Here is a 12,364-nt window from a genome sequence, read left to right as displayed (position 1 = left end):
CAGTTTTCCTCCTGTGGTTACAGGTTAATTAAAAGTTGTAATTAGACAAAGTCAGATTAGACAAGTGTTTGAAGGAATCGTGTGACCGACGTGTGCGTGACATAGCCACGGGTGCTAATGTGATTGCACTGAGTGAACCTGCAGAAGCCACAGGGGAAACGATGAGTTGTTCACTCTCATTAGATTCAAAGTCAAATCGCTTGAGTGTTCCTGCCGGTTTTATTTTTATCTCGTTCATTCAACTGTGTTTGAAGCCACCTGCCCGGAACATGAGTTCTTTGACTTTAAACTTCAGCCGAATTCCAACTGAAAATACATGGATATGTATCTAAAACAATGACAAGAAACAGGACAGTGAGAATGTATGGATCCAATATGTTGAGTTTATTCTTTCACATTTGCAACTGTGAAACAAGTTTTAACACACACACATACACAGACACACACACACACACACACACACACACACACACACACACACACACAGTGAAGAAGTAAGTATTTTTTATTAGGTGTCTTGCAAACAACATAGATATGGCAACATAATAGTAAAATCAGATAAATTCTACCAAATATGGATATATATATTTTTCAAAATAGAAGAAACACATATACATAAATATATTTAATAATATAATGTGCTTTAATAAGTTCAGAGAACTCTTAGAACAGCATTTATTTTTGTCTACTAATTCTAATTTATTTCACAGGACCTCTTGTGTTTTAAGGCCAAACACTTCCGCTTGTACAGATCAGGTTGACGACAGCAACCAGCTGGGCGTAAATCAAGAGTAAGACCTGAAGTCTGTCACCTATGACGGAGCCGCACAGTGCTCTAAGTCAAGATGAACAAAATTCACCGTACAAAAATGCCGACACGAATTCATCGTGCATCCAGTGTATATCAAGAGCCACAGACGGACATATTTAGTAAAATATAACTTAAACATAAAGGATAAAATATCTGATAGTGAGACAGCCAGCATCACTGAATTTGGGGGATCGGGTCAGCAGGTGATTCGTCCTGCGCCCAGAAAACCACGCTGTATTTGCTTCCCGTCGCCTTGTGTGGTTGTGCGTGTGTTGGACGAGCTGAGGAGGAGGCGGGCTGTGATGTCAGCTAGCTAGGGCTCGGTTTGGGCGGGCGGCACCGAGGGGGCCTCCTCCTTCTGGGCTCCCGCCGGGCTCGTGCTTAGAGCCACGTCTTGTTTCGCCTCTTTAGCTTTCTCCGGCTCCTTCATCCTGTGAAGAGTCACGTTTGAAAAGAAAAAAAACAAGACTCGTCAGGCCCAAATTAGCATGCCGTACAGTAGTGGCTGTCAGTGTAGTTTACGGTGGCATCCAGCAGGGGTCCTTATTTGCTAAGGAATATGGGAAGTGCAGGTTAAACGCTGAGGTGGGTTCAGATGATGGGATGATGGAAATGTGTTTTAGGCCAACAGCAGTTTGGATGCTACATGACAAAATAGAGGCAAAAACAAGCGCATGAAGGGAAAAACATGACTGTGTGTCCACTGGATGGAGCGTAATTCGACATCCTTTGTTCAGAGCAGCCACTTTCTTCAAATGTTGATCTGTTTTGCTAATGTTTGAGCTGCATCTACATTCAGAGAACGTTTGCAACTGTAATGAAAGCGAAACAGTGTGGCACAATACACGTGACTGCCCAAAACTTCAGGATTAAAAGGATTATTTTTCTGACGATGAATAAGGTTGAAATAGCGAACACTGAAGAGACTGTAACACCCGTTTAATGCTGTTGTGGTGTTAAACTCTACGAACAACTGGTTAAAGGGCGAGGTGACGATGATGTCAGGGAGTTAGATGAGGTCAAAGGTCAAATTAAAGGCTCAGAAGGAGGCGTGACCTGGGCATCGGTGCAGGCCGGTTACTGGGCAAGACGTCCCAGCTAGAGGTAGAGCTGTCGCAGATCAAAAGACAAAAAAAAAAATCACACGGCCCCGTGAGCATAGAGACACAGCCGGTTCAACATTTTCTCATTAGAGGGGATGGAAGGACTGGAGGCGGCGTTGTAAAGCAGTTGCACACGACTGGATGAAAGCCAGGGATGAACACACTGACAGTGCTGATTCTGGAAGACATCCATGGGGAAAAAAAAATTCTCATTATCGCTGAGACTGAAGATTGGACGGAAGGAGGACTGACAGAATTCAGAAGGAAGAATTCAGAGTTCAGAAACGGAGCAAATTTTTGCTTAAAAGAGGAAATGTTAGAGGTCCTTTGTCAGAGGACGTTTTTTAGGTTTTCCGCTCACAATAAATTACCAAAACACAAAAAATTGTGGGTGTCCATATAAGCATATTTAACCCTCTGTTTGCAGTTTCCTGTAAAAATATTTGAAAGTATCTTCAGCGAACTCTGAGGCTTGTTGTTGGATCCTCAAAACATTTCAAAGGCGCGCAAAGATCTGGCTGAAGGAGCCGTAACGAACCTCGGAGAGAATACAGGGCACAACGTGACATCACAAAGGGCTGAAATCCAGAAGTGCATGTTACAGCAGATCTAGAAGATGAAAGTATTGACTTTCTCTAACGTCTGAGATCGCTGAAAGCCGCAAAACATATTATCGTTAAAAAAAGGTGGGAAAAAGAATTTGGTGACTCTGCTGGAGGAAACACACCCTAGCTTTCGTCAGCCAGTTTAGTGGTAATAAAAAAAAAAACAAGAGAAAAAAAAATAACAAGTTGGTTGGGAAACAGAAATGTTTTTTCAAGCCAGGCTACAGATTAACTTTGTCCTTGGCACTGATCTGAAGAGATTGTTTTCATAGTTTCCTTACTGAAAGGCCTCTACGGATGTTCCTGTCTGAGCCGAAACCAATGTGGCACAAATCAGTCTGTCATAAATCTCTCCCCTTTTTTTGTGGGTTCCAATTTACTACCATAACCTTCAGATCAGTGCTCAAGAACATTTCCGTTGGGGGGGGGGGGGCACACGAGTCAGAGAAGCAGCGCTGCAGGCGTCGGCCGTGCAGCTGTGTCAGCTTGGGAAGCAGGTAAACCACCTGTTTACCACAACTGTCTCACGGTGGAGCAGAGTGAAAAATCTGCCGAGAGACGGGACACGGACAGTGAGATCTGGTTGATTGGAGTTCGAGAAGGCAGTGACAGTGACGGACAGGGGAGGAAGGGGGGTTCTCCTCGCTCACCGTATCGTCTTCACGATGAAGCGCACAATGACGGCCAGACCCACACAGCCGCACATCACTCCGATTACAATAGCTGTGACTTCACCTGCACGGAAGAACACTCAGAGGGTTGGCACGGAGAAGAAAAGCTCCCAGGATTCACTGCTGAAGATTTCTGTCATGTTCTGCAGCATCAACTGGACAGTTTGTTTGTTTTGCTGTAATGTGCATAGTCTAGTGTGGTGTCATAGTTGTAGTGCACAGTCTCACCAGATGAGAGCTCCTTCCCTGAGTCTACAACAAAACAACAAATACGTAGATTTTAATAAATATTCACCCATATAATACACAATATTCAATTTGGAACTGGCAACAACAGCTGTTTATTTTTATTTATAAAAATTAATTATATAATTTTATATATATACATATATATACATATATACATACTGCATATACATATGTGTGTATATATACATACACACAGAGGGCCAGTGTTTATCATTTGAAGAAAATGTAGCGCCACTAAAAAGTGTGTCACCGTGTATCTAAAATACATCTGAACACGCACCTATTCTTCTAAGTTGTAATGATTAGATTTGAAGTCATGATTAGAAGTACTGTCTTGCAACATCCTTTTCTGCCACTAGATGTTGCTAAATATTCCACACTGGGGCTTTAAAAAAAAAAAAGCCACAGGCAGGATTTGAGAGAAAATTTAAAAGGTTCCGAAACCAAACATAGGATTCAATCCTTCTCCAACAAAATGAAGTGAAGGCGAAACGTCTTTGGTCTGTCTGTCAAACTCTCTGGAGCCGGTTTATCTCAGCAGAATCTGCTGCTCAGCACTTTCTGCTCAGCCGTACTGCATTGGACAGCAGTGTTGATATCACAGGTCTTCCAGTTCAGTCACTCACCACAATGAGCACTTTACACAAAGTCTCCCTTCATTGTTGCCATGTTGTCTTCCACTCTGTCTCCCTCTTTCGCCTCTCTCTCGTTTCTCACTCTGCCTTTTTGCTCGCAGGCTAACAAAAGAGTTAGTGTTTCTTTTCTGAAAATCCTTCTCTGTAATCAGCTTTTAGACAAACCCCCCCACCCGTCCAAACTGTTTTCCATGACTCCTATTTTTGTCTCACCCGAATAACCGCCCCCCTCACTAAGGCAAAGTCAGTGGTAATACTTAATATTCTGAAATATTTCTCTCCACATTCCACCTTTTCCACTCCCGGGCCCGACTCGTGCTAAGTGCTGGCGGCGGCCTGCATGGTCGCCCACTGGCCTGCTGCTATTGTTGTTTGCATTATGAGCTGTGTCACAATCCAGTGTTTGACCACTGCTGCCGGAGTACAAGGAACGATTTTCGGTAACTTGCCCTTTTCTGGAGCCATAAACTGATGACAAAGTCAAAATGTCCCCCCCCCCCCCCCCCCCCCCTGATTTTACAAAGAATTATGTTTTTTAAGATGTAATCAGCAATGGGCTTAAAATCATAATAGACTGAAGGATTTATTATTTATATATTATTTATTATTTATTTACTATTCAATGCAAGCAAACAATAAGCAACAAGGCAGAACTAAATTGTCATGTTACCTAATAATGATTATTTTTCATTACTTTTTTTCAATAACTTAGTACTGTTGGGCAACAGGATATTTTTTGCTAATTTCACTTTGTTTTTGTATTTATTCCTTTTTTTCTAATGCAAATACATTTAATCTTTAAATATAAGCATGTTGTGAGCGTGATGTCTGTCCAACCTGCTGTGAAGGAGGTGAAGACGAGCCTGTGGTTGAGCGGCTGTGGGGCTCGGTAGTTGTCCTGCAGCAGCATCCTTTCCGTTTCCCCAGCCTTGCTGGAGTAAAGTATCGTCTCCAGCTTCAGGAGCTGCAGCGGAGAACAAACACTCACAGCCCTCAGGCACAAGGCTCACAGACAGAGAGGAAAACTCAACAGTCAAAAAAAACAAAAAAACAACCAAAAATAATCAAATTGGCAAAGTCACAAAAGGGACATAGTATGCAAACGCTCTCGGGTGCAGTTTGCATTTTGCTTAATTTTAGCGAAAACACAGAACAACAGTCTGACTTGAAAATGTCCAACATTCCAACCTCCAACATTTCAGTTTCATACACCTTTTTTTTTGTTTGTTTGTTTTTTTTACCTGTGCGTTTGAGATCTGAACCCTCTCGTGGAAGAGGGTCCAGATGACGCTCTGGTAGCAGGGCGGCGTTGTCAGGGAGCCGTTGTAGCGGTAGAAGCGTCCCAGATCTTTGGGGAGCAGCGAGCGGATTTCAAAGGCCGGGATGTAGACCTTCTGATCTGCAGAGAGAAAAAAAATAATTATATATATATATACATATATATAATGCCGTCAATCTCCTAGTTCCAGAGACACAGACAAGCCAAACATACGGTGAAGTGAGAAGAACATTATTCAAAGGCGGTTTGCTCTTGCTAGCTAGTTCAGTTTTTTTTTTATTGAGTATTCTTTCTCTTCTTCTTTCTCTTAAGAATACAATTTTGGTTGTACGTGTCCAGTACTAGGACTTGTTGTTAAGGAAGCTTGAAAATTGAATGTCGGCTAGGAGTAAGATGACGTGTCAGGTGGACGTACCAGCGTGTCTGATGCGACTCAGGTAGTGGAGGATGTTGTTGAACGCCGGGTTGGTTTTCTCACCTGTCTGGGAGAGCAGCAGTGGGATTGTCACGCGTCGTTACGCCACTCAAACCGCTTTGTCGGAGCTACAAATATAAAGGATTCATCCACATCCTGGGTGGTTTTCATCACTTTATCGCCGCGTTACCACAATGAGAATCCCCAGAACGGCGAGGCCGTTCCTCTGCGCCACAGCCTCCGACATGTTGGAGTACAGCTCCGAGTTGTAGTGCACCACGTGCAGCTGGAGGGAGGAGACGCAGTGTTAGAGACACGCAGATGAAGGGGCGCTGAGTCAGCCGGGCTCAGGATTTTTTTTTTTTTGTCTTGTTTGCTTCAGCCAGGATGACGAGTCAGTTTGTTTCACGGAGTGAAAACAGATGTTTCAGCCGCTCTCCTCACTTGTTTCTGTAGTTTTGTCATCTTCTGTTTTTACATCTTTACCCTTTAATTACATATCTTCAAAAACTGCCGCACCAGAATTCACCTCCTTCACACATCAGGGAACTCATCAGGTTTTATTCTCTGTCAGAATGTTTTTTTTGGAATTTTTACTTGTTTCTGGGTTTTCATGGTATTGTCACTTCCATACGAAGAAAGTCTGTGACCTTTGACCCGGCAGCAATTTTTTTAAACTTGGCTGTCATCGACAAAGCTGCGTGTGAAAGTGGGCACGGCAGCTATTTCATTGACAATAATGGAGTGTTTTAGAATAAATGGCTCATTTCAATGTCAGAATTTTCCTTTTAACGGTGGAAACAGTTGAAATCATTCCGTTCAAGTTTCAGTTTCAATGTTGGCAGATTTTAGGAATTTAAGTGAAGCAATTTTCCATCATCATCCCCTCCTGTCGACATGTTGGGAAGACCGCTCGGTGTAACGAGGGCGCGGTGGAGTTTGCGCTGAAACAAAGCACGCTAAATGATGTGACTGGAATTTCTTTTCATTTGGCGCAGTCAAACTCCACTCGGAGTTTAGCGCTCTGGAATGTTTTGGGTGCAGGAATTTAGTTCCAGCTTTTGTGCACATACAATGGGGAGACACTGTAATACAATAAGTTCCCACTGGGCTTAGCGTGTACGCAAAACACAGAGTCAGGCTGCAAACATCAACACCGTTTCGAGTTCAGGACAAGGTTGCAGTGACTTGATTTGAAAATGCCGACAGGTCCTCCTCCTCCTCTTCTTCCCACAATTTTGAAAAAATTTTCTCCGGCGCCAAAGGGGTCGCGCCGAGTGTTTCGCCGGAAGGGTTTCAATAGGTGAGAAATGAGTGACACCAGTCGGTGGACAGGATGTGTCAATTATGTTATGAATAAAGAGCTCTTGCTCTTTCCTCAAAGTGTGTGGGATGTGAACTCCCAGAAATATGTGAGCACTCGTATTAAAAACATTTTAACAATTACAAGTGCGAGCAGGGCCACAGTTTGAGCGGGCGGAGTTGACGAAAAAAAAAAACGAAACCAAAAAAACAACCATTTCCCGTCGGCCGAGTCCAGTTTGGTAAAATAAAATTGGCTGGTAAATCTAATATGCTTTACATTTGTTGAAAGAAGATTTTTTTTTTGCGCACTTATGTGACACGTGCGTGTCTGAATTGGTCTAAATTAGTGAAACCAGGCTGAGAGACGGCATGTTTTTCTACAAAATACTATATACACATATTTAAAAGTTCCTCGGCTGCACATCTTGCCTGATTTTTAGCATCTGCAAAATCCTCCAGCTCTGCACACGAACCCGCCGCACTGCAGCAGTCCACCTACACACAGCCTGTTTTTCCTGCAGTTGGCCCGCGGTTGGCCGTGTTTAGCGGCCGACTGCCAGTATTTTGTGTTTCGACATACCTCCGCATCTGCGCTGAGTCCATTGATGGTGTGCTCGCTGCCTCCGTGACTGGGCCCGCCGCTGCCCCAGTGGAGGTGCATCTGCACGGCTGTGAAGAGCCACGGCAGCCCCTCCAGTCCCATCCAGTCCGGCAGCTCGATCACCGCTGGCGGAGGGATGAGAGAGCGAGGGAGGAGACCCAAAAATCAGCAAGCAGGGGCCAAAAAGACAACCAGACACTCGGAGGGTGATCACACACACACACCCACACACACACACACACACACACACACACACACACACACACACTGTGAAACGTGGCTGCATTTGTCCACATGGAGTGAAAGCTTGAGTGCCTGGTTACAGACGAGGATGCGGCAGTATAAACAAGTCAGCCGTAAGGCTGCTTGGATACCAGGCCCGCTTGACATATTTACCTGTGTGCCCGTTATTGGAGAGGGTGAAAGGTCTGTGGCCGAGCTGGCTGTAGCCCAGTGGGGTCACCGGGGTCAAACTGGGGTCATATTTAGTCTGCGTGCTCACCACGTCGATGGGGGACTGAGATGTGCCGGCGCACTCTGGGAAATACTGCGCCCACTCGGTTTGACCCACCAGGCCTTTTTGACAGGGAGAAAAAGACAGAAGCGGTGATGTCACCCAATCACACGGCCCACTGGCTCCCAGTCATCCCGTGAAAAGCCTCATTGACCAGCCACTAATTATTACAAGACAATCATCCCGTAGTGCTCCCTCCTGAGTCGCAGCATCACGCAGGAGGACTGCAACTCATGTACAAGATAGTGCCTTCGATATAAACACTGAATATGTATTGATAAATAAATGTATTGAAGTCCGAAGAGTCCACCGTAGTCCAAATATTACAATGTGGAACTGGAATGCGATAAGTGACAGTTTGAGATGACTGTGGCACTTGACTGTTGGCCGTTATAACCGTTTGACTGTTTGTCACTGGCTGTCCAGTTTTATGAAGATAATATTTAGTTTCAGCAGGCGCAAATATTTAAATATCAGGCTATCAGTTCATCCTAATAAAATAAAGATTGCGAATCTGTATTACGATTAATCTGTATTTAAGAAATATTAATAACAGGCATTGACAGAAACTATCACAACTATTGACAGAAAGATCTAACATTGGATGTCAGATTATTTTTAAATTAACATATTTTTAAAATCAAGGATGAAAATAATTGTTTATGACTCTATCTATTTTAATTTTTAGGACTAATCTCCATGTTTACATACAAACCCGACATGTTAATGAAATCATTTTCAGCATTACATTGCAAATGAAATTAAGTTCTTCACTTCTTAATCATCCAAATTTGTTTATTTATTTAACCTTTTGAAATGGCAGATGAACTATTGAGATGGATTTGATGAATTTTCCCTTTTGTAAAGCAATTGAAAAAAATAATCAATTCCAGGGGAAAAAATACATTATGCATTCATGTTACATTAAAGACGGTTTCAGACAGACACGATGTAGCTTTTTTTGTTTTTAGTATTTATTTTGCAAATACCGATATATTTTGCTTTAGGAAGAAACGATCAATATATAAATATTATTTTATTATATATTATACTTCCTGGAAACCAAACGCACATGTTTAGTGAGGTTCGAGCCCATCATTTTAAAAGACAAAATTAAAAACTAAAACTAAAAAAAAAAACACTACACTAAGCAATAGATGTGGGCGGCCGTCGTGATGGGAGACCCTGGTTCCAGCCACAAAACAGCAACGGTCCCTCCAGCTGCACCAGAAAGAAACCAAAAAAAAGGACCAGAAAAGAAAGGTCCTGAAAGCAAAAGAGCGGCGTGCAAAAAGAATCTGAATTTCAATTGCGAGGGGAGGAATGCTTTTCAAAACTGGCATACCGGCGGTGACACTATTTTTCATGCACACAAATGGAAGCAGTGCACGGATGAAGGGGTGGAGGGCAGTGAAGGGGGAGGGGGGGAGGGGGGGGGGTCCGGTCATGTGTCTGTTGATGCTGTTTTGTTTTTGTTTTTTTTGCCAACGTGAACGTGTTAAAAGAAAGAAGTATAAAAGCAGAGAGACGACGTACACACACACACACACACACACACACCCACACACACAGTTAGCTCACACTTCTAATTATGAACATCTATCTTCCTCAAATCCAAGAGCCCCTCGCCACCGCCACCACCGCCGCCGCCGCCGGCCATCTCCTTCCCCTCACGTTGCCGTCTCTCCGCCTTGTGATGTAAACAAATCCCACACATCCTCTCATCCTGCCCCATTCTGCCGGCTCCCACCCCCACCCCGACCCCTCACCCCCACCGTGCGCTTCTATTCTCCCCTCTGTCCCCCTCCTCCCCCGGCCGCCACCACCCAGCATCAAACGCTGAGTCCCGCACTCCCGCCATTGGTTCATCGGTTGACATGGAGCTCTCCATGGCAACCGATGGCGGCCCCAAAACTCTGACCCTCTGCGTTCTGCTGCTCTCCCCTCTCCCCCGTCACCTAGCATGCTAGGCTAGCCCTGTCCTGAATGCAACCAGGAACAAAGACGTCAGAAAAAAAAACATGAGCTCACACCCACACGCGCGCTTGCACCTGAAACTCTCCTAAAAAAAAACAAAAAACAAACCCAAGATTTTGGGCCACTGCAGCTCTGAGGGACAACAGGGGCCACTGACCTTTCTGACCTTTCACCTGAGACTTCCACCACCTTTTTTTCCGAGGAACTCGCCGGCCCTGTTGGTTCCTTGCGTTTGTATACAGACAACAGTTCGCTCCAGGCCCAGTATCCACACATTGCAGTGGATGCAGCCCTCCTGAATACGCACAGGGTGGTGGTTTGCGCGCCCCATTCACTCACACAATGTCATTGTCCGCGGCATAGGCCGCCCAGTGTACGTCCGCCGCACAATAAACACATAGGTTATTGTGCGCGGCCACAATAAGGGCACGATTGGCCACGGCTCTCGCCTCGTCCCGTCCCGTCTCCCTCTCGCGCCCCTCGCCCGCCCACCCGCACACCTGCCGGCCCCTCACTGTCAGCCCTGCCCCCGTTCTCCCTGCCCCTTCCTATCTCGCACCACCAGCCCCTTCATCATCTCAGTGTGACCGCTGTGCTCATGCCAGCCTGTTGGACTGTAACTAACGCAGGCGGAGAGGGAAGCACAGGGGAAGCGGAATGAGAAGGAGCGGCGAGGGCGATGCGTAAGAGCAAAACTGCCATTAAATCTCCACCGACGATGTCAACATGGAGGGGAAAGACGGAGCGGCGAGCGCTCGTGATTGTAGTGCGGGTTGGAGAGAACAGCTGGAAGTCACGTCCTGTTGTGAGGAGGACGTTTGTGTTTCAGATGCACAATAGATGCAGCAGATCCCAGTGAGAAGACGGCCGAGGTTTTAGCTGTGTTTCTTTAGCCGCTGACTTGTGTGCAGTTTGTAGGCCACAATATCACACGGGGATTGTCATCCAACAGCAGTAACATTTTGCCTCGTCAATAAACTCATATTATTAACTTACCAGTGTATGTCCAACTAACGTCTGAAAAAGAACAGAAAAGAGAGAAATCCAAAAAACATGAATTTAGCCAGATTTCTTTTCAGGATAGGATGTTTTTAGGATTGTATAGATAAAATACTAGAAAAAAAATTAATCAAGAAAAATCATTTTAGTTGGTTCTATGACATATTAATGGGGTCCAAAATAACTTTTTTCAGAAATTTTTCAGCTCTTTTCATGCATCAGCTTCAGTATCATCTGTTATCTTGTGATTATTCTTGCTAATCCTATTGTTACACATACATACAACGTTTTGCATCTTACACTAACGACAATGAGGCATGCACTATAACAGCTGAAAAAAAAAAAATTAAATCCAACTTTACAACAGCTTCACTCCAGCCTCACTGGAAAACCCAAACAGTCTGCAAAACCCATTAACAAAGCAAAACAAATCTCACATGATGCCGATTAGTATGTTAATAAATACCTTACCAGCAGCAGGTGCAGCTCTCCACTGAAAACATAGGAGTATTAGAAGGATGAAAAGACCCAGTGAGTCCATGTTAGCCCTCTGAGCCCAAACTGAGGAATGAATGAATGTGGCCCCGGAGAGATGAGGAGCAAGTGGCAGAGAGATGGAGGGAAAAAAAGTGAGAGAGGGGGCAAAAAGAGGGGGGGGGGGGGGGGGGGGAGCGAAAGCGCCTGGATCCTGCTCTGTTTAACAGCCAGAGTGTTGATATTACATGCTGGCCGCACTCCGGGTGTACAGGGCAAGCAGGGAAAGTGTTGGCAGCTGACGGAGAGAGGGAAGGTATGAAAAGAGGAGAGGGTGCACGGAGTCAGAGGAAGACCAGTGAGAGGGAACTAATTCAGCGACAGTTTGAAAAAAAAAAAGTAGAGAGATTCAACAAGGTGGAGACAACAAAGCCTGTGGTGGGAGAGCAGGGAGGGCCGGAGACTGTGGTGACGAAATACCACAGAGAAGCATGGATGTGAATATTGCACAGATTATAGAGCAGAAATGAACTCATGAAAGGTTTCCACAAAATTTCTAGAAATCTGCGATTAAATAACAGCAGACATTTAAATGACAGAAGTTAATTACCATAAACCATTTGCACAATAGCCCTATTGATTTAAATGCAAATTACACCACTGGTACCATTAACTAAATCTGAACCGCAAAAAAAAGAATTTCTTTTTAAAAAAATTATTTATAAT

The 12,364-nt window shown here is 44.5% G+C and overlaps 1 protein-coding gene across 4 annotated transcripts; it reads right to left on the bottom strand.

The window, feature by feature from the left end:
* Positions 1–811: 811 nt before the first annotated feature.
* Positions 812–11,965, bottom strand: ca14 (carbonic anhydrase XIV). 4 transcript variants are annotated; one of them, XM_076041145.1, is made up of 13 exons: positions 11,636–11,965; positions 11,162–11,182; positions 8,071–8,250; positions 7,654–7,799; positions 5,959–6,054; positions 5,769–5,835; positions 5,316–5,473; positions 4,912–5,038; positions 3,419–3,442; positions 3,170–3,254; positions 3,034–3,067; positions 1,868–1,921; positions 812–1,242 (listed from the first exon to the last, which is right to left on the bottom strand). In XM_076041145.1, the coding sequence occupies exons 1-12, from the start codon at positions 11,703–11,705 to the stop codon at positions 1,910–1,912; spliced, it is 1,020 nt and encodes a 339-aa protein (XP_075897260.1). In that variant the 5' UTR covers positions 11,706–11,965; the 3' UTR covers positions 812–1,242; positions 1,868–1,909. The 4 variants fall into 4 exon arrangements, with proteins under 4 accessions (XP_075897260.1, XP_075897257.1, XP_075897258.1 ...); XM_076041142.1 differs by having other exon boundaries at positions 3,026–3,067; positions 11,636–11,963; XM_076041143.1 differs by lacking the exon at positions 3,034–3,067 and having other exon boundaries at positions 11,636–11,832.
* Between the last annotated feature and the right edge of the window lie 399 nt (positions 11,966–12,364).

Source organism: Nelusetta ayraudi, unplaced genomic scaffold (genome assembly GCF_046127955.1).
Source record: "Nelusetta ayraudi isolate G7.1 ecotype Tasmania unplaced genomic scaffold, CSIRO-AGI_Nayr_v1 ptg000063l, whole genome shotgun sequence".
NCBI lineage: Eukaryota > Metazoa > Chordata > Actinopteri > Tetraodontiformes > Monacanthidae > Nelusetta > Nelusetta ayraudi.
Note: the sequence above shows the minus strand (reverse complement) of the source record. Positions and strands in the feature narration are given on the sequence as shown.

Coding starts and splice junctions, on each gene's coding strand:
- ca14 (XM_076041142.1), bottom strand. CDS start 11,705: ATGGACTCACTGGGTCTTTTCATCCTTCTAATACTCCTATGTTTTCAG. Junction 8,251..11,161: donor CGTTAGTTGGACATACACTG/GTAAGTTAATAA, acceptor CCTGTCAAAAAG/GCCTGGTGGGTCAAACCGAG. Junction 5,474..5,768: donor GAGTCGCATCAGACACGCTG/GTACGTCCACCT, acceptor TTCTCTCTGCAG/ATCAGAAGGTCTACATCCCG.